The sequence below is a fragment of the Anopheles aquasalis genome, chromosome 3, assembly GCF_943734665.1.
Source record: "Anopheles aquasalis chromosome 3, idAnoAquaMG_Q_19, whole genome shotgun sequence".
NCBI lineage: Eukaryota > Metazoa > Arthropoda > Insecta > Diptera > Culicidae > Anopheles > Anopheles aquasalis.
In genome coordinates, this window is record NC_064878.1 from 64,581,049 (window position 1) to 64,603,725 (window position 22,677).

General features: G+C 49.5%; 1 protein-coding gene across 1 annotated transcript in view; it reads right to left on the minus strand.

The window, feature by feature from the left end:
* Positions 1-22,677, minus strand: part of LOC126576434 (uncharacterized) — a 46,061-nt gene that overhangs the window by 5,421 nt on the left and 17,963 nt on the right. The window contains exons 4-8 of the mRNA XM_050237701.1: positions 14,047-14,480; positions 7,278-7,900; positions 6,886-7,057; positions 1,997-2,571; positions 1,479-1,617 (exon numbers count right to left, since the gene is read on the minus strand). Coding sequence (XP_050093658.1) covers positions 1,479-1,617; positions 1,997-2,571; positions 6,886-7,057; positions 7,278-7,900; positions 14,047-14,480 — 1,943 coding nt within the window. The remainder of the gene's footprint in view (positions 1-1,478; positions 1,618-1,996; positions 2,572-6,885; positions 7,058-7,277; positions 7,901-14,046; positions 14,481-22,677) is intronic.

The window sequence follows — 22,677 nt, forward strand, 5'->3', positions numbered from 1 at the left end:
CACTCCACTCTCCACCACTTGATGAAGTGGGCTTAGGGGGCGTGTGTGCATGTCTACGGTGGCGGTGTTCGATGCATTTGAAGTGTCGAGTCAACAGTCGAGGCCGCCCGGGCCACACGAAGAGGAAGAGCGAGCGAAAATATTATGCTATCGACGGCAGCTTTCCGAACGTGTCGATGGGCTAACGGTGATGCCTGGCAACAATTCCTGGCACTTGAGACAGCGGCACACACAGAGAAGAGCGTTTCCATTTAAAGGATTCCAATCAATTGGATCTTTATCATGCAATCATCCCGGCGGATCCTGCTCGATCGATCTCTAAACCCCTCTTCCGAATAGAACGAAAGTCCTGAAAGTACATCAAACAATGTGCACCACTAGAGAGAGAGAGAGAGAGAGAGGAGAGAACGATGTAAAGTTAGCACAAGAGCTGCAGCGTGTTTGCTTTTGCTGTTCGAGGGGAAAAGTAAATTTTTGCTAATTATATTCCGACAAATTTTCATCTTCCGCTCACGCTATAAGAGCTGCTCGAGTGCTGGCTGCAGCGTGGTCCCTTGATGCGGGTATGCCGAGCACGTATCGGAGGTCTAAACTTTTACCTTAAACCATAGCTAATGGCATTCAAGTACGCCCGGGGTACGAGGCTCTTAGTACCCCTACGCTCCTCTCGTAGCTCTCGATGTTAATCGCATCAACCCGAGGAACGCACTGCATCGTTGCTGCTGTTGCTGATCATTTTGACACCTGACTAATTAGGCACTATTGGGCGTCAGATTACGGAATCGAAATCGAAATCCTACTGCCCTTGTTATCGACTATCGGAGTCTCGTCGTCCCAGCCAGCCAGCCGGTGTTTTTGGACCGTTTTATGCTGAGCTGCACGCATCCGACATGTACCATTTGACCCCTCGGGGTGCAGCAGTCACGGTGAATTGTGCAATCTGTTTCGTCCGGCCGTTTTTTTTTTTTTGGCTCATCCATCCGTGTCTATCCATGGTCGGTAACGAATGTGCAAATTACGAAGGCAACGTCACGCACATGCAGGTCGAGGCCTCAATAACGTGTGTACCCCCGGGGGAAGCTATCTACATGCCAACGTGCACAACGCTGGAACGAAGCGAAGAATGTTGCCAAATAGTTGATCCAAGGGTGTGTCTGGAACGGCTGGGATGACGACGTTCTGCCTATCCTGAAGCGATAACGCTGACCCAACGCGCCCGACATGTCGGCCTAGTCGTGATTGGTGTGCAAAGCATGTACTGGCAGGACTGGAGGACCGTAACCAGTCCTGCACATCCCTCCCATTTTATCCCACGAAATATTGAACGCCGTAACTTGCTCTTGCTTACGTCTTTTTGGTGCTTTTGTGGAAGTGAAGTAGTTCCGGGGGTGGAGAGGTTAATCCGGGGAAGGGAGAGAGGGGAGCAATATGGTTTCGAGAAAGGGATTTTCGGTTTCCGGGAAAATACCGGTGCTTACCGATGGCAGGTGTGTATCGTGTCGTTCCCTCAACTCCACCATCGGTGACGTACCATCGGGATGACAGCGCGATGCATCCAGAAACTTGTAGCACAGCTCTTGCAAATCAGCTCGCTCCGGTAACGTCTGCAGGAAGAATCTGCAATGAACAGATGGAACGGAACTTTGTCAGGTTAGGGCAGCATCTTGTCTGGTGCAACTTATCGCTTACAATGAGGCAGGCTGGGATAAAGGTCGAAGAGGAGGGAGGGTTTACGATTCAATCAACGTTAATTATTAAGGAACTCTGGGGTCCGATCGATTATCGAATCAGTTTATGAATGTAATTTAATCAATTCTTCTGCAGTTGCAAGTGGCCCAGTCAGTGTGTTTCATGTAAAAACCCATTCGGTTCATCACCTCATCTCATCAGCTCCAGAGCTCCAGACAAATCTCTCTTTACTTCAGACGCTCGCATTGCATTCCAGCTTACGAGTAGTGCGGATTATTGGATTGGATTGCGGGGAACAATTACTTACCGGGTTGGTGTTGTGGACTGGCGTTGCCGCTGGCTCATCGACAACAAACCAGCGTCACCGTCCTTCGGTCGTAGAATCCGTCTCAATAGCACATCCCTCGGGCAGATCGATCGAGGAAAATCATTCGGTAGCTGGGACAGTGCAATGGCATCGATCCGTGCCCACTCTCTGGTCAGTTCCCCATCATCCTCCAGCCACCGGTAGAGGGTCTTCCATTTGGCATAACACAACATCAACCGTCCGTACGTTTCGACATCGTTCCATCGGTAGATGGACCGGCCAGTGGCTGTTTCTGGGCTAGAATGCGCCGTTTGAGGTGTTAGCAATGCTTCAAAAACACCGGCCATCACCGGTTGGCGGCCTAGTCGTGGTATCTGCAGCAACGTCAGCTCACAGAACTCGACCCGATTGCGAAATATCAATCGCACAGCGTTGACGAGCGAATCCACTTCCTGTTCACGCTGGCCACGTTCATGCTCGGCACACCAGAGCCCTGACTTCCGTTCGATCAGCTCGGCCAGCAGCCGCACGTTGATGTAATTACTTTCATTCTCCGCCGGGTTTCGGTGTTTGCTCTGCCATGGTGCGGATACCGGCGAGCGAACCATTGTACAGGAATTAAGGAATTTGCAAACGACGATTCATCGAGAATCGAGATGAAAGCAAAAGCAGGAGAGAGAAAGAGAGAGGGAAATGGAAAAGAGAGAAATGAAAAGTTAGAAATCAATTAAAACATCAAAAAACCATGTGGCCAGCACGCGCTTTCTCTCTCTCTCTGTTAAAACGGAATTCGTCCTACCCTGCAACAACGAGTGAGTTTTTCCGCGAGTTCCCGGGGCGCTTGTTTCTGAATGGATGGAAAACTGATTCGTTACCGGTATCGACCTTTACAGCATCCCGGACGCTGGTGCTGCTGGCGGATATTCAACGAAACGACGTGAGGTAGCCACACTCCGGTCCGGAAGTTCCCTTTCCCACTCGCTCGCTCCCGCGCTCGCTCTGGCTCGTTGATGGATGGACGCGTATGTTGGCAGTGTCAATATTATTGACAATTTGTGGTTCTGCGGAATGCGAACACTGTCCAAGCGCCCCCCCGGGGGGTCCATTCGAGCGAACGAGCGAACGCGGGAAATGAATCTCGTGCGCGAGATCCGGCGATTGAGCGCGCGATTGGAATCCAATGTAAACTCGCCACTAATTGCTACACCGAACCCGTTGGATCGATCCTGGACCGATGGGGCTTTGAGTCGTACTTCGTTCTGGTGACTGTTTCGCCGCGGGCTACAGTTGATGATGCGCGCAGCTGTTTGACAGCAGCAAATAACTAGGAACGAGGGATGAGGATGAGGGCACATTGATCGTTGAATATCCGCCCTTCAACATAACGATTGGCCGATTGGTTGACTAAGAGCGGGCGCGATAGGATATTAGATTAGATAATATTTTCTCATTTATGATGCATATTTATTTTTATGCTCGCGCGCGCTAAACTACCTAAATCGAATCGTGGGCGGGAGTTTTTAGATTAAAATCAGAAAGCTTTCCTCCTCCTCGAGGACTTCCGGGAAGTCCTGGCGCGTTTTGCACCAGCAGTATTACATTACAGAGGGACTAACGGATTGAACCCGGTAATGGAACTAATTACTTACGAATGATTGAAATGTGTGTGCTCTGTGTGTACGCGCACGCGCGCGCGCGCATGGAATATGTACACCGCCTAGAGCCATTTGATTTGTTTGATTGCAGAATTGCGGTGGATCAAGGCCAGGCTCTGGCCAGATGCCTAGGCATTGGATTGTTGATTGTTGATTGATGAATCAGTCTTTCCCAACTCAACCTCGATTGATTGAAGCGGTTTCTGCGTGTTTCTTGCGTGGGAAAGGGCACGAAAAGCGACAAATTTCGAACGAAACGGTGGACCATCGGTAACGCACCATTCCCCGGTCATTAAACCAGAATGCACCGGCGTTCGGGGGCCAATCCATCGACAGTTTCTATTCCTTCATTTGACAAATGATGACCGCAGTGTGTTCACACTTCTATTCACGCACCAACACAGGCATGTTGGCCAGTACCATGATCAAAGTGTTCTCATTAATGCCGATGCAGCTCGAATGGCTGCTTTTGGACTGGGGATGGGCTCCCTTTGCATTCAAATCATCCTTTCAAGCGGACACTCGTTGTATTTTGTAAATTGGAAACTTAACAGCAGAGCAAAGGGTGTTCGGAGTGTCACTACAAAGTGTGCAGGACACTCCGGACGTGTGGTCATTGTGGTCAAATGCTAATTTGTTTGACCTCACCACTCACACCAGGTGCGTGGCGATGATGCTTTGATCGAACGGAAGGACGGAAACGGACCGATTTTCGTGATTGTCGAAGCGTAATAAATCAATATCGCACAACGTGACACTGATGATGACCAGTTGATGATGACGAGAACGATGGATTGATGGACTTTAGGACTCAATTTACACGCCACTCTCCGGGAATGGGACCCGTTGATTGGATTGAATTTGATGCTATGATGCCGCCAGTTGCTAACGGGCTCTAAAAGGAGTTTGCTGACGTTCCTCCGCTGCAGCTTTAATGCAATATTCATTATCAATCAACCGCCGTGTCGGTCAATGCTGCTGCTGCTGGTGGTGGTAGTGTTGCTGTTCAACCGTGAAAAGCCGTACAGCCACGGAGGAAGAGCGCAGGAGAATCGTTAAATGTTTAATGACTTTAGCGCTCCTTGTGGCAGAAGTAGCTGCGGAGTAATGGATTTGCGGTCAAATTGGCCACCGTGGCCAACCCCTGTTGACGAGAGGTACATCATCCCGGGAGCAACTCGAGTCAACGAGCTAAACTTTCGAGGACTTTCAAGTGTCCCGCCGCCAGATGACCAATTGCGAGATGCGGAGATCAAGTCAGAAGGTTAAATTCAATTAAACAAACATTACTCGTCTCGTCATTCCGACCGAATGAACCCGTTTTGCCTTCTAGGCGGCGTGGGGGCCCGTTGGTGGAAAATATAATTTCCGCTCTTCAAAATGGCCGCTAAGCCGGCTCAACACCCCCCCCCCCCCTCCCGGCTAGAGAGAAATCAGATGGAGTGAGGGGTAGTGCGATAAAAGCTCAATAAGTCCTCGAAGCCATTAAATCGTTTGTTGTTTTTTTTGCGTTTTTGTTCTGCCCGGCCGGTGTGCACTTGAAAGGTGATTAATCCGTCCGAAAGTCCGTAAAGCCGACGTTGAATTGTTAATTAAATTTGAAAGCTGCGTTTGATGCTGTTGCTGGTTGCGCACCGATGGATCGGTTTCAATTGCATGTGGGTCCAATTTGGTTTGGATTGAATTTCATTAAAGCATTATGAGTGGCCTATCGGGTACGCAGAAAGCAGAAAAATCCAATATTCCAAATCTACTTGGCTACAGTTGATGCGGCACGGACGGGCGGGGGTGCGGGGGGGTCTGTTGTCAGGTACAACAAACTAATTATGCAGTTTTCAAACAATGTCCACCGCACAAACCATCCAGCGCACCAAGTGTCAATCAAACAATTAGCTTAATGGTGTGGTTATCTGAAGCGGAGCCTGAAGTTGTTGAGTTATTAGCTTCGGATGCTGAACCCCTCAACCAAATAATGGAACTCTCGCTCGCTCGCTCGCTCTCTGTTCCCTTCTCTCTCTCTTTTTTCGTTTTTTCTCTCTCTCTCTCTCTCTCTCTATTTAATGGAACACATTGATCGCTAGAATCTATTGTACAGGGCGGGTTTCTATCGCTTCCCGGCCACGGCGTATATAGTAATGCTAGTTGTGCTAAATGTATCTTTGTTTAATGATAATCGTCACTGGCAGTGATGGAGCTAGTCGCAGGTTGATAGTAGAGAGGGGCGAGAGAGCAAGGGTGCGTTCACCCTCCTCGATCGCCCCTCTGGCCGATCATACACGCATATACCGCAGAGGGGAAAAAGGGGTGGAGGCGAGGAGGAGGATTGGTGCGTACCGATTAACACACTGAACACATTCATTTTCCGGAACACGATTTTCAGCTACTGCTTCAGCTGTTACCGACCGCAATTTTGTCGTTTCTAAACGCTACTTACAAGATACGTGCTAGATAAGATAAGGTTCTTCTTCAACCCGCCGTTGCTTCACTTTTAATGCTATGGTACAAGGTGCCAAGTCAGATTGGTTGGCCTTTATTCGATGGCCAGAATGAGTTCGTGCAGACGATTAAATTCGAGCAACCACAACCACAAAGTGGAATCACCTCACGAATGAAGGTGGAGAATGCAATGCAGCAGCACCAAACCTACCCAACATTCTCTCTCTCTCTCTCTCTCTCTCTCTCTCTCTCTCTCTCTCTCTCTCTCTCTCTCTCGGGATGCTGGTGCAGTTGTTATGTGAACGTGCGAAAGCAACAAGCAAGGAAAGGTTGCACTCGCTAAAAGTTTACCAAACAGTCGATTGACGCAGATGCAGATCGATCGAAATGATTCGCCGGTTTCGTTCGGTTGATCAGATCTCTGAGCTTCGCTTCATGGGTCTCGGGAGTATAATTATGGTCAACTGGACTGATGGCCAGCACTGTCGCGGGCAGCGCTCGACTTTCTCGACTCGCGAAGGGCTCAGGCGACACAGGTACACACAGGTTGGCGCTCGGGAGGGCCCCATACTGCTACGAGGCGATCCAGCTACGTGGTTACGGAACGGAATGGACCGCTGTCACCGAGTGACGTGCGTGCGGCATTAAGTAACTCTCTCTCTCTCTCTCTCTCTCACATACTCTTCCTCCCTCCCAGTGGGAGGTCAGAATGATGGGGAAACGGGGGTAGTGCGGCCTCCTGGACGCTGGAGCCCCTAGTGGGACCTAGTAGCACTCTACAACAACACGGACACTCACCAGCCGGAACGGCGATGATGGCACATCGCTGATGGTGGCCAATGATGGTGATGGAACGGAACCATCTCCTCCTCCTCCGCCTCCTCCTTTGCAGAAGGTCCATCGATAATGGTTCATGTACTGGCCGATGCACTGGTCCAGCTCGAACAGACCTTCGCTCGCCAGCAAAAAACTGTTTGATAAATGGATAAAAACAGAGAGAGAGAGATAGAGAGAGAGAAAGAGAAGAGAGAGACTTTTTAGTGAACGGAAAAGGGAACGAATCAATCCCAGGTCCCGCGGGCGAATCCAGCAGCTGTCGCTGGTGTTGTTGTTCTGAGGTTATGCCCCGCGAGGTTGACATGGCGTGGCTAAACATACCGGCAGCACCGGTAACAGCGTGACATTCATACCGTGTTTCACTGGTCCGCTGCACGGCTGGGACGGCTGGTAGCAGCCGCAGAAATGCAACGTCAGCTGTCAGCTGAACGGTTGGGCATCGGGCCGGCATAAGCTGGACCGCGTATCCCTCGATGACAGCTCGGTCCGCACGGCTGCTGACAAGCGCTTTCCAGCGCTGAAAACACAGCAACACCCGTACGTAGCACGGGATGGTCGGGCAGCTGATCCAACTCCTGGCGCTGGCGGTTCTTCCACCATCGCCCGTTTGCTGTTCCGTTGCTTTGATGGTGGCCAGGCCACTGGCACCAGGATGCCGGAGGATGCTCTCGAACAGTGGATAGAGGAGCAGGGTGTAGCGTCGATCGGTGGTGTCGAGGTGGAGCAGGGTCAGCGTTACCGGTTCCATGTCACCGTCGAAGATTACAAACAGCGCGCTAACGATCCGATTGCATTCGGCTAGCAGGAGGCGCGCTGAAGCGGATGTTGAGGGTTGAGTAGCCGTTGTCGCGGCCACCGTTGCCACCGTCGCCACCTGTGCCACCATCTCCTCACACCGGAAGCGGATGTAGTCCACCAGTATATCGATCACTGTCAGCTGGTAGCGACGATGTTCGCACCGAACCTGCTCCTCTTCCTGCTACCACCGGGATGAGGGTGAGTGACAACCGGAAGTGCATGCGGAAAGGGAAGCGAAAGAAAACCAGACCAAACACGAGAGCAATGAGCTTGAAATCTCGTTCTACCCCCCTTTTCCCGCTAAATGCATCTAATAATTATGATTAATGGACGCTGCGAATGTGTGCATTCGAATCCCGGTTTTCCCTCGAGGCGAATGTCGTGGAAGTGTAGCCGAGCAGAATGATAGATAGAGAAGCACACGCTACGGTACGGGTACGGGGGTAGTACGGGGCAGAGATTTTCACAATCATATCATACCACCTGACTAGTAAAAAAGAAGAAGCGGAAACCGGAACTCCTGGCGATGCCTGGCGATGCCATTGCCTGTCAGGATAATTTTATATCCATTTCTCATCCGCTGGCGCTGGCTCTAGTGTTTTCTTTTGTGTGACACACTATTTACGCCACCATCTGCCCCTCCCGGTCGGCCATTCCAATTGCGAGCTTATTTGCGAGGCCATTTTAAAATGAGAGACAGCGCGAGAGAACGAACGAGAGGATTTGTGCCAAGACAAATGAGTGCAGAACCACTGGCAATACCGCAATACGTCATCTCGGAGCCGCAAGTGTCGTAACATCAATCACACACCACACCACACCCCAGAGCCAGTGCAGCCGGAAATCTCGAATCGTCTTTAATTTGTAGCGTGGTACAGCTGGCCAGGCCGCATATGCTACGGCGCCGCACTCTGGATTGTTCAATTATGCGGCAAAATGTATGCAAATGGGGTTCCGACGAATACCATTCCTGGTTGCCACTTGCCTGCCTACTACTCTTGTCGTTAATTATCTTCATTTGCTTTTTTTCCCCCCCGTTTGCCTCATTCCATTCCAAGGAATGTTTGCATTCTGGAATGCGTTCCACTGTTGAATGGATTGCTGCAAGCCAATTCCGTGCTGGCCATTGATTCGGAAGACAAACAAAAGTGTTGTGGTCGAACAAGCACACATTGGTGCTAAATTAGGACATCAGCGTGAACGTGATGAGTGCCTAATTAATGTTAATGCATGTCCACTGGTCTACTGTTATGGAGCTTCACTCCTGTTGAGGTATTTCGTTGCTAATTATCTTCCTAGAATTTGCAGTGCAGCTTGGCGGAAGCAATATTTTTAGACAATTCAGTAATTTATGTCCTTCTTGAGAAAGGGTTTATTGAATTCCAGATTCAATTGCAGCATCCACCAGTTGGTGCATATTTCAAATCGTATTCCCTGTCTGCCAATATGGGCGCACAGGGCCTACGGGTCTGCGTCTGGTGCATGCGTTCACCCAAAAAGAACCGCGTACATCATCTCGCTATGGTCTATCGATATGACCTTCCATTTGCAGCTAGACCGGTTGCAGCATCGGCAGCACCTCGAGCCAGTAGCAACATAAACCATATTAAAGGGCCTTCCCGTCCCATTCTGGTATTCGGCCAAAAACGCTGGAGGCAGCATACCAACGATGCCGAGACGACTGCCGAACTGCTGCCCCCCTTTCTCATGCGCCTTGTGTGCGGCCAGACGGACTTCGCGAAAGTAGCATGATTTATCCGCGCGCGAAGCCGCACCTCGCGCTCGAGCTTATGTGTGCTTTCGTGGCCGTCGGTTCGCGTGGTATAGAGCACGCGGCCCGGGCTACATCGTTGCACCGGGAACACGTGGTTCGCAAGATCGTGCAAAAGTCGGCGGAATCACTAATTACACGGTAGACCAGAATGAAGTCTGTTCCGTTGCGAGCCGCGAGCCCCCGTTTTGCATATTCTAATTCGCATTCCCGGTGGAAAGCGTGGTGGCTTCGGTTAGTACAGGAGCCTCTCGGTGTGGTTCCTGGTTGCTTGTTGAGCTGCATGGATCCTGGACCACCTTTTACCTATGGGCGCAGCCGATATCATGCACCGGATTTGGGGCTTTTCGGGATTTTCTTTCTCTCTTTTTTTCTGTGCTCCGCCGGTTGGAACCGACGCGGATCTTCTGTGTGGACTACAGACTCTTTATTTAACCGAGTACACAGGTATGCAGCTTTCTTCTCCCGCGTTTTTCCTATCTCAATCGGTGCTTGCTGTTTGACCTGGTACACCACGGAACACGGGGACTTGGAACACCATTGGACCCTGGTGCGTACGTGGGCACAAGTACTGTGGCGTGGCTAGTGTCAACGAAAATGCCACTCCACTTAGTTAGCACGATAGTGTACCGAACGGTGAAGGTTCTGCGTGTCCACAGTGCTCGGAATTTAGCCCACGGCAGGGATACCTAGCGTTCACTAACACCACCACCACCAGCACTCTGGATCATGTCCAAAGCGGCCTAAGCCTGGCGACGGGTTTCCGAGGAGCACTTACCGTGCTGCCGTGTCCTGGACGCCGACGACATGGACGATAAATTTTTAATTTCATTGCAACTTTAGATTCATTGCAAAGCCATGTGTATGTGAGTTTCGGCGGGGAGCTATGGCTATATGGTGTCCTTCCTTGTTGAGCGAGTTCCTTTGCCCTCCCCCCTTTTCCAGGCTGGTTGGCAAATCCAGCTTGCCAGCTGGCCCGGTGGTGAAGTGGAACGCAAACACAGAACCCGTACCAACCGACGCCAAACGATAAATGGCAAAAAGTTGTAATTCATTAGCGATGTACGTTCGGTTGATCTTGCTCCCTTAATCTTGCGATCTTAGTACATGGGCGGATCGGCAGGACCAGGACTCCCACTAACCTTAGCATAGCCTTACGGTACGGTAGGTCGCACCAGGTTCGTACATGTTCCAGGCTCCTACGGCTAGTGTTTCGCTTTGAATAATTTGTGGTGTTCTCTGTGTTTTGAATCGACAAACCCGGCAACCATTCGGGTGCCGGCAAGGCTTCATAGCTTGATTGCATAACGTATTTCTTATTTAATTACTTGAGTAAGGACCGTTCTCTGAGGTTGTAGCAGCGTCAGCTTTAAGGCCCATCTGTCATACGCGCCGGTATTGCCAGAGATCTTGAGTTGTTCGACCTCTAGAGAGTGTAATCAATACATCGAGTCAGGAAGGATGCCTGATGTTGCTTTTACTTTAGAAGGACCCAGTACCCAATAGCTCCGAACGAACGGAGGCTCGATGTTTGTTGATAAATTCTAGAGAATATATTTTTAGCTCAAGCTCCAGCACATGACATAAATTACGTACTTGGAAGATAAATCAACATTCTAATGGCCCGCTGGGTGAAGGAAGGATTCTGTGGTGTGTATGTGATGCCCCTGGCATTCGATACGATTCGCCTCATGCGCCAGCGTTTGCCAGCGGAAGGCACTCCGGTGGGACGACTTCAAGGAGCTCGCATTCGAGCCTCGAGGGGTTTTAGGCAAAGTGTTGCGTGATGGTGGTGCCCGGTTGGTGTTTGGTGTCTTGCGCATCGACGCGGAAAGTGCAATTAGATAAGGAAACGGCAATTAGAATCGAGGCAACACGATGATGCTGGAGCATTGGAGGCGAGCTGCAAATGCTGGAACATCGATAGTCATCTCTCACTGGCCCAAACGATGCGCTCGCTCGAGTATGAGCCACGTTCATTGCGATGATATGACCTGGAGCAAACGTCTTTACCGATTGCAGAAGAACTATGTTCTTCCCCTGGGGATGGGTGTATTATTATGGGATTTTGATGAGATCACCGGGTGGGGAGAGTTCGCAGAAGATCACGGAGTGGTTGACAGGGGGAGTATCTTTTGAAGAAGGTTTCAAGAAGAATGTCCTTAGACAAATTGCACATCCGCTTAGGGAGAACATTTTATTCAATTTGTGATTCGTGACGATTGAAATGCTTGCTAACTAAATTTGAAGCACAGCCTTGCGCTCTGGATGATAAAACTTTGAGCAAAGAGCACCCTTTAATTACCCTTTTCAATCGCCAATTCATATATTAGAATCCAAAACGAGTAGTTTTCCATCTGTTTGCTTTGAAATTGCTTTTCATATTTATTAACTACCAATACTTCGCCACCAAATCACACCAGTAGCATTCATATTCCCCTTTTTTTCTTTTGATGTCCCCAGTAAACATCAAACCTGAACGCTGAAACTGAAAGGACACACAGCTATCAAACGCGGTTACATGGAGAAAATTGAATTCCCAGTCCTCGGCCGGTCCTCGGCAGTGCTTCAATCAGATTACAACATCACACACAGCTAGTCGACAGTGGCAGTAGCAGCAGCAGCAGTGCGAGGGGTAAAAACCAGAATATTAAGCTCGCCAATTGATTTTTTATTTCCATTTCCCACATCCGGCAGTGGCCACCACCAAACGAGCGAACTCGGGAGCAATATTTTTTGCGGCCACAAAACAGCTGCAGCAGCTGCACTCTCTTGCCTGTGCGCGCATTCTGTCCCGAGAGTCCCAGGAATCGCAATCGTAACTGGTAGCGGAAAAGACTGGGCGGACGGATGCGCTCTGCGTACAAACTGTCAATAAAAGGGAGAGTGGGGGATGGGTGGGACTCCAAAGAAGCTTAAAGCAGTGGAGTAGAGCATCGAGCCGCTCTCAACAGCGACCGGAATGAATGCAAAACGTCGATAAAGAGGAGAAGCGAATATGTGCTCCCTCGAAACGGTTCCTATAAATCCCCGATTACTACATTGACAGGCAGCCGTTTGTGGTAGGTGGTGGTAGCACCCTCCTTTCTCTCCCTTGTCTTTCCCTTGGGAATGTTAAAAACTTGACCAACAAAGCAGCAACGGCAACAGCACCAGGAGCAGGGCAGAGAATCCGTTTCAGTTTCGAGTTCTCGGTCTCATTTCACGCCGATGTTGGTAGAGGTGTCTGTCAATTCCCACGACACTTGCATATTCCCTTTGTTTATGTTCCCCTTTCCTCCCAGACTGTGTCAATTGTACCGGTGCGGTGAGCAAGGAAAATGCATTTTATTTATTAAAAGCAACCCCTTTTGACGGTGCGGTACGCGTCCGGTACACATCCGGATGGTAGTATGTTTAATTGAAAGATTTCCACACCGATTGACTGGCGTTCGATCGTTTTCCTTCGCTCAACCATGGCACGAGACCGAGCCAGATGGTCTGACCGTACATCATTAAAATTTTAAGCTCCAGCACATGACAATCAATTAAATGTAATTGATCGCAAGGTGCACGGCACGGCACGGCACGGTGTAGCGTCACCATCGTAAGCAGATAAGTTTGTTTCCTTGCCTCATCTCCCTTTCCTTGGCAACTCTGTGCACTGTCAGTCTCCTCAGCCATCGATCCATCGAGCAAGAGGATTAAATCCATTCCATCCTCGGCGATGGTGGCCCCACTCTTGCGTGGCCGTATTCTTATGCAAACGAACATGCGAAACCTGGTCTCGCATCAAATCAGTCTAATGGAGCGGGTTCACTTGGGGCAAGCGAATGAGCAGCGGCGCAGAAGAGGCCACAAGTGTCAGTGCAAGATAAGGTCTTCGTACCATCGATACCGAACACAATCGTCTGTTAAGGCCATTTGCGATGCAATGTTTTTGTCTGAACAGTCTTCTTCTGTGTCTCCAACGTTGTTCCACTTGCAAATGGTGTGTCGCACTGTCAAAACATGTATCTCACACCTCGTGAGATGCAAATGGTAGCCGAGTTTCGAGATTGAACTACTCCGTGTTTTAAAAAACTTTTTAATAAATATCCATTACCCCCGGGCTCGGGCTGATGAACGACAATGGCACAATTGGATCCGGAAGAACATGACATCGCCATCATCGCCGCCTTCGCCTGGTGTTAATTTGGAAACTTTTTGTCGCCCTTTTTTTTGGGGTTCGCCTTTCCTTTGTCCGCCGAACCAAGTCATTACAATCCGGAGCGAGTAAATGTTTCATTTCCACCGACAGGACTCGACAGGATATAGGGATGGTTCCGTATTGGCCTCTGACACGGTTGCAGCACTCAAATAGGCTGCTCGTTCGCATAATCCGGTCGTAACTAATTAAAACTTTCTGTCATACGAGCGCACCGTGGTGTGGTAGAGAAAGGGAAACGATGCCAAAGGGGTAGCCAAGAGGACAGGAAGTTGTTGAGAGCTTTCTGTTCCTTCACATCCTCGCCAACGGGTTCGGATTGAAAGTGAATACCGGCTCTGCAACACTAGCGGAACGGAACACATACCTTCACTGTACTGTTTGATGCTTGATCGTCGCATATGTCCTGCTGTTGGTGCTGCTGCTGCTGCTGCTGCTGCCAGCGATGCAGACTGCCGATCGTTGGGTCAAACTTCCGGTACGGTCCAGTATCGCTGGTACGCAATAGAAACTGAAGCACGTGTCGCCAGCATTTCGTTCGCTCCGTCGAGGGCCGGCAGCTATCAATGGCAGCTGAAGTGGAACCAGTACCAGCGGCGACAGTGCGACATTGAAACTCCTGCACAAGCTCCCGGACTCGGTGAACCACTTGACAGGCCAGCGCACACCGGACGGACTGGGGGTCGGATTTCCGTGGACCGGCGCAGCGCAATCGCTGCAGCTCCCCCTGAAGCCATGCTACGGTGGATTGCTCTCCGATGCCGCCACCGTTAAGGTCACGCTTTCGCCTTGCAGCTCGTGCTATAGAAGGAGAGAGAGAGAGAATGGAAGGAATGGAGAAATGAAAAAGCTGTAAATGGCAAAACGGCAATACCCAGTCCCGGTGCATCTCCGGTTCCCTGGCGAGAACTGATTCCTATGCAAAACCAAGCGGCATACTAGAGACGCTGAATGACCTAGCACTCCCGGCCGTAACCGAATGCAACGAAATGCGATTCGACGAAATAATGTGAAAATGGTCCTCCAGCGCAAAGCGGTTCCATTGGCCCTTTTGGCTTAAGGCTGATGGTAATGGTCGCGCTCGACTGCCGTGGCGGCTCGGCAAATCCAACGCGTGGCCACAGCAAATGTGTTACAAAAATTGAGCGAGTGAAAGATTAAATCCAACTCCACGGAGGCGCTGGTGGCGGTGGTGGTGAAAAACGGTGAACATAAACGTGCGCTCGCGGTAGAGTGTGGAGATTATATTTTATGCTCTGTGGATCTTTGTGGCCATACCGTGGAGTAGATTATTTTGCGCTACCGCCCCGGTTTCCCCCCCTTTTTTTGGTGAGACCACTCAGTACCGGTGTGTCTCAGTGGTTAGAGAAGCCTTTCGGGAATGGAAATACTCTAGAAGTCGCGAGCGTGTACGTGTTGGATGTTCTACAACCGAATGCATGATAATGTATGGTTTTGCACGGCAATTCCGAGAACATGTCGTCGTCGTCGTCGTCGTGCTGTCTGGTGTCTAGCGAGCACTTGAGCCTGGTTGATACGTTCGTTCGTTTCGTTTCGTTTCGTTCGCTTTTTCCTTTTTACACCGCGAAGCAGCTGTGCTGGAATGTGTTGCTTGTGGTTTTGTTGAGGTTCTGGCATTGCATTATTCACGCGAGAGCAGCGAGAGAGGAAGAGCGAGTTGAAGCATTTCCTGCTCGAAACAGAAAAGTGTTTTGTGCGGCAAGCACAAGGAAATACAAATTTGATTAAACGAACGTTTCTCATTCGACAATCGGCACGATGAAAAAGCGGAAAAGTTGAAATTAGTTGAGCCAGAATCACATGAATTTAAAGCATTGGTTCGGGATTACAAATCGTGCCTCGTGGGGCCATGATTGTTCACTTTGGAATCCGTTTGAAGTGCGCAGCAAACTGTGCACAAATTCAATGGCTGGCTGTCGTGTATCGTTTGTGAGTTTCAAAATGGCTATCGAGTTTCGTGATGCTGTTGATACTGATCCGCACCGCCAGCCGATAAATGAACGTTCCTGTCATCTGATAGCAGCATATCACCCCGAGGGCGCTCGCGCTATCACCATCAACTTGCACCTGCAACTGAAGCAATTGCAGTTGCGCTGACATTTTGTAAATCCTGCGTTTCTCTCACCTCACGTTCACTCCTCTCCACAAACTATTTCAGCGCCGTCAGCGATCATCGGTGGCAACGCGACGGTGCGAATCGAAAACGTAATTACTTAAAAGCTCTACCCAACGCGTTGCATTGCCGTGCTTCTGGTACCCCCGGGAGGGCTCGCCATGTCATTTGATTCGTGTTCAAAAGGCTAACGCTCGCGAATGGAAGCCAATCGAACGCTCGTGCCAACGACAGTTGTTTAAGCGACGCAAGACGGGTTTTGTGACGACGAAAACTAAAACTCGGTGACCGCAGACCAGAGCAGTTTCTAAAGAGTTTGAAAACAACACTGTGACAGTGTGGTGCAATGTCTTAAGATGGATTACAGTGCATTCCGTTTCTCGTCTTCGGTCTGTCTACCGAAAGTGGAAATCTACAGACTGCGCTCGCATGGCTTTGTCTTGTCGTTCATTAGTGACTCTCAATAATAGGCTCTTCCTTTCTGGCCCGACCTGGCCTGAAGTTGCTGTCCCTGTTCGAGCAACGGAACGATCGTCGACTGCCGTTGCCCAGGGGTTTGCGAGGCGAGCAAACTCAATCGCACCAACTCCAAACAGCCGCCCTGCTTCGGAGAATCCATTCCGAACCAATTTTAATAACGAGAAAACATCATCATGGTCGCATCAAACCATACACCCCTCCCGGGACGGAGAGGAAGGAATCGAGTAAACATGTTGCAGTAGCAGGCGCCTGCCCGCTTCTGTTGATCCTGACCGGTCCATAGATGGAGTAGCAGTACAGAGATGCTGTGTTTACGGACCTGGCGCAAACCCTGGCATCCTTTTGTGCCGCTTCCATCAACACGAATAGTTTTGCCAGATACTGGGAGCAAGGGAAGTGCACAGGGTTTGAGGCCCTCCCCGCATTTTGCCGATGGGATAAATAATGCATTCACGCATCATCGCTACGGTGCTTCCAATTCGATGCCTGCTCTGAGGCCACACGATGTTTGTGGAGATTTTAATGAGCTTGCAGCACCACCACTCATCAAGCACGTCGGTTGTTCCCTTTGGGTTGGTTCAAAGACCGACCGGCCGGATCGAACAAATATATAACCGACACATTCAGGTGTAGCTTGTGGTGATACACAACAACACCACACCGGATCGGATTTGTGGCCATAGGCAGGATAATTAATTGAAAGATTTTCTCTCGAAGAAGAATGCCTGCTGACCGGACGGCATCTTCTCTGCGCACACTTGAAGGGGGTTTTCTTTTTTAAATTGCTTCCTCCCCGTTGGATAAATACCGAAAACTCAATTGATGACTGTTTGATCAAACGCTACGGACGTGAATGGTACGGATCAAATCAAATCCGTACCGAAAGCAAAGAAGCAAAGTGCCGCCAGCGTTCCGATTTACCGGGAATGCTTCCTAATAACTCGGTACATGCCAGTGCATGTAGCGAATCGCGCTGGTTTGGCTTCCTTAGCAACGGATTGAACGGTACAGCCGGGAGCCCAACATCAACCCCTATATCAACTATCAAAAGCCCAGTTGGCGTCGGCCAGCCACATGGCAACTGGTTGCGATGGATGCGACATCGTGTACCGTCGTCGTCGTCGTCGTCGTCGTCGTCACCTGCATCGCATATCGTCTTGCATCGCAGCATGCGCTGTCGGTATGTTGGGATTATGGTTGGTCCTTACCGTTGTGTCCTCGATTCCTGTCATCATAAACTAACATCCGATGAGTATCTCGAAAGAGAGAGACACACATTTCGGGGAGCACGCTTATAGTCACCCCCCGGGGGGAACCGAAATAAATAAATCTTCAAACATTTTACCGACTAGATGGAGGCGCCTGGTAGCTCACTCGTTTTTTCGTTTTTTCCCCGTTTCTGGCTGCTGTGTGCAGGTCAAAGGAAGAACCCAAAGAAACTCCATTCCATTTCAATCAGCAGGAGCGTCTGCAGTGCATGGCAGCGGTGCATCGAAGCGAGCAGTCCCATCGGTATGTCGGTTGTGCGATGTGTCTTCTCAGGTTACTGCTCCAGCTCACCTGCTCACACTGGTTTGCGCCACATGATCTGTGCGCTTGCTTCTCCGGTAACATGGACATTTTGGTTCCCCTGTCTCTCACTTGGCACATCCTCCCTGGGATCCCGGAACAAATGATAATGTTGAATTTAATAACAAAACCGCAACCAATCTCAACCCGCCCCCGGTACTGCAGTGCGTGCTTTCCTGTGTCTGGGTGTGCTAGTGTGTTTAAGGATTTTAATTTAATGCACTTTGCACAACACTTTCCACTAGCACTCTAGGGAATGTTTTAAATCGCTTCTTTGTTTTCGTGTTTTTGTGCACAAAAACACCGATGGCGCAAAAAACAACGACGATGGGATGGCGTGCCGATAAGCTGGCTAACAACTTGCTGTAGCTAAACAGACACAAACGACACCCTCGGGAACACGCACACTCACTTCGAGGTGTAACGATACTCGGTTAGCGAGTAACACTTGTCAATAAAGCGACGGAACGAAGTGATGCTCCTGGTTTTCCCTTCTCAATCATCTTCCGTTCTGGCTTGTAGACGCACAAGGTAACCTGAGCTGCACGATACACGATTTACTGTTGATCCAGAGAATTAGACAACAAACTCCCTCCCTCGGGGAAGGAAACATAACCTTGATGCAGTGTGTTCTAATGCGCTCACCGCCTTTGGCACACTTTGAAAACGAAGGGAAAGGGCCATATCATGGCACGCTAATCTTGTCTAGCACAACGACTAGCACCGTTCCTCTTGGCTCTTTCTTATACCTTTATGTGGATGTTAAGACATACCAGTAAGACAACGGTAAAAAAGGGAGGATTTCCTTTTATACTTTCTTGTGAGCTGGGCGAAAGCGTGCCAAACTGGAGCAATAGGTAACATTCGTCTTTCCTGGATGAACTTTTCACTTTTCCTGGGGCAGCACTTTCCGCAGTGTGCTGTTCCTTTTCGCAAAACACTCGCCACCCTAAGGAGTAGCGGGCATCCCGCAAAAGAGTAAATCCTTAAATAAAGTTAGCAGCAGCACACAATCTCTGGCAAACCATTCTGCGCTGCTGGGTTGACCTGTGCCGGGGCGGAAAAAGCTCATAAATTGCCAACTGCATTATGGAGTCACTCTCGTGCACGAACCACCAGCACAATTGGCCACGCAGAAATGAAGCACAAATCATAGGAAGCGTGGGGGGCGCGCGCGCGTGGCCTTTGGTTTTTGGCAGATTGTCTGCGGTGCAGTGGTAATCGACGGTAAGTCAATTTATATTTTATTTATCGCTCCATCGGTTTGGCACCAGGCCTGTCCGTCCCACGGGTTGATGAGCTTTCGATGTAGCCGAACCGGGCCGTGCAATGCGCGCAACGCATGAATGAATGATTTTGATAACAACCAAATTTGCATTGTTTCAATTTCGCATAAATAATCCGCGCCGCGATTGACGCTTGGAGAGGAAAATTGACTTTGGAGAGGGAGAGGAGGAAAAGCGCGGGAAAATCTCGCTTGCGCTAGGAGCGAGTGCAGTTGGTTGTCCAATGTTTGGGGTCCGTTCGTTTGAATATTTCAACATCCTCAGCAACAACGCAGCAACCATGGGCTTCGTTGTTGTGGCCTGCGATGTGGATCAATCTACATTAAAACATTGTGAATCTGTGGAAGGCTAAAGCTATCAACAATCTCAGTTGGACAGCGCTCCGGAGCCGTATTGCTGGCCAACAAATACACCCACACACACACCTCCCTCAGCTGAAGCATGGTTGAAATATTCAAATTAATGGTGCAGTAAGCTGTGCGGCACAGATTCGACTTCCCCATGAAAAACCAATTCACAAGCGCCATTCAGAGTGCTTTTCGCTATGTTTACTGTGTGAGAGTGAGCGAGAGAGAGTGAAAGAGAGAGGAGAAGTGCTAAAGAGAGCGGATGCAAGAGCAGCTGGGGGCAGTTTCTGGCCCAGTATAAATTAGCTTTTTGTTGTTGGGCCTTCAACGACTTCGGACCTGTGCAAAGTACGCAGCAGGAGTTATGCACACTCCAACACAAACACCGACGCATTTATCGAACGCTTTTCGATGTACCGATGAGCAGTATTCGAGGTCCTGCGTCTCTCTAGGTCGTTAGCAGCAGCAGCAGGACGAAATGTTCAAAATATGGCCTCTCTTCCCATTACTATCTGGTGCTGGTATGTGCTGGCAATGTTGCTACCACGGAACATAACCGAAAAAACCGTATATCTATATATCGACCAAGGGAATGTAAATGTGTTTTCCCTCCCCCCGGGCTCTGATGCATTCACAGGATGGCAAGCATAGTGAGGTGTATGGAGAATGAGGAAACTTTATCGCGCACCAATGCTCCATTGTTATCTTCACGCATAACTTCACGCGCATTGTTTGTGCGGTTGGGACAAGGGGCTGTGCTAAATTACAATGTATTTTTCTTTTGTAAATAATAAAATCACATCGTAAATAGTGCGCCACAGGCACACATGCACGCACTCGAACGAGGAATTAATTACAGTTTCGGGTTCGTGCGTGGCGTGGCGTAATTTAGATTAAAAATATGTCAACTTTTCAGAGAGACGAAACAAAAAAAAAAAGAATCCGTTTATTTATGGTGGCCATTGTGCGTTTTGAGAATGTCCGCACAAAACGATCTGTCGGCAGGGTTGATGCCATTGTGCGGCATTCCGATGCATCGCGCTGCAAAATCGCATAATTAAGCCAGCTCAACATTATTGCCCAATAGACATTAATTTCACTTCGATAACGAGCCGCACGGTGATGGCCACACGGAGTGGTTGTCATTGAAAAACTTCATTCAGCCTTTAAGCCACCGTTGGAGCGAGGCCGGGAAAATTCGTGTAACGAGATGCAGAGAAGCGAATAACCTTAACCGAGAGTTACCGAGGATTCGTTAGCATTTCGCTCATGGTCGTGGGCGAGCGTCACATTTTCCTCTTTTTGTCACTCTCCCACAACTTGTGGTTGTGCGTTGAACGCGGTGGACTTCATTAGAAGTTCCGCTGGGGGGATAGTTAGGGTTTTTGGGTTCGGTGAAGCCCGCAACCCCGGATAGGTTCCACCCACTGGATAATCAGTTAAAATTATGTTTTACCACCAACGGTCGGGGGAAAAAGTGATGGCGAAGGAGAAGGAAATACGAAGTTAAAACGCTTCATTGCGCTTCACTGAGCATTCGCTACGGGGGGTTCCAAAAAACATGAAAACAGTTTTCTTAATTCATCCACCGCGATGAAACCGCACGGACCAGAACGGAGCTGAGAAAATCAAATAAGTTCCCGGAAGTTGTCTCGGTTGTGATTGGACTCAGCTGACGACAGACACGCACACACCCTCACGACTTTTGTGTCAACACGTTCCGATGGAAAGATTGCCAAGAGTCCTGCCCTACACCGTAAAATAGTTAAAAATAGTTTAATTTGCTGACAAACTTTCACTCGCTCTCTCTCGCGTTCTCGCTTGCCACCTGTGACAACGGTGACGACACAACGATTTTCCACCACCATTTTCACGCCCGGGTTAATGGAAAAAAAGCGTAGCGCAGGTGCTGGTGTCCGGAGGGCAGCACACGCGCGTACATCAAGCGAACTTATCATTTGTCACGCCAGTTCACGACAATCACAATCAGTTGCCGGCTGCTGTTGGCTGTTTTTTTTTCTTCTTCTTTCTTTCTTTGCCTTTTCTAACGCCTCTAGCTGAATGCTAATTTATCCTTATCTTCTTGCTCGCCGTCTAACAAGATAGATGAGATGGAATGCTGTGGGTGCCTGTGGGTGATGCAGGACCGTGAAAGCGGGGACCCAAAAGGCGGCCGTCAGTCACAGTGCAAGTCGTGGCGTCGTCGTTGTGTGAAAGAAACATTATTAACGATGACGTACGTTCGCGACGCGTGGCCACAAAGGGTTGGCCTTGTCGCAACGACTGTGGCGCTGCAACCATTAGCATCATGTGTGGTGATGCTGAATGAGTCACAATGTTGTAACGAACGAAAAGATATTCTGCACTGCACCATGTGCTCGTATTTGTGTGGGTATGAGGTTGCATTTTCCTGTACAAGAGTTTAGATTGCGAGGGGAAAATTAATGGTTCTATCGAATTCCCCAGGATTTTCCAACCAAAGTTGCCCCAAACAATTAGTTCCATTTTTCGGAAGGAGCTACCAGATTTTCCGCTTTTCCAAGCCATCTTAAATGATGTATGTTGTGAAAACCTCCAAACAGAATTTCCTTTCTTCTTGGAGCCCCCCCCCCCCCCCCCCCCCCAAAAAATGCATTCCTTTCAAAGCAACCCATGACAAACAGTATTTGCGTCGCATTTCTCCTTTTTTCCGCAAGGCATGGGACATCCTCGACCTGCTGTCCTCGTCGTTGTCATGGCTCCGACGGAGCGTTGCACCGTCCATCAACATCAAAACATATGGTTACGGTATTGCCCGTTATCGTTAATCATCGCAGCAATCATTTCCTTTTTGTTGTCCCCTCAAAAAAAGCATACACCGCCATCATCATCAACGGTCCGTGGTGTGTCGCGTACGATGAGAATCAAGCTAGCAAGAAAGTCCTTTTGTGTGCCACGAAAAACGGAACGTAAGGGATCTCACCGAAAAAAAAGCAAACTCCAAAAGGGGGAAAAAACGAGACTCTGATATTCTTTAAAACTCTCCTCAGCCAGCGCCATCGAAAAGTGCACAACAAAATGCACAACAACCGTCCCCGAGGGACGTTCTTTTCGTTCCCTTCGACGTTCGTCGTGCGGGCAAAGCACTGCACTCGAGATGGTGGACGACGAAAAACCATCATGGAGCACCCTGAAGATGCAGC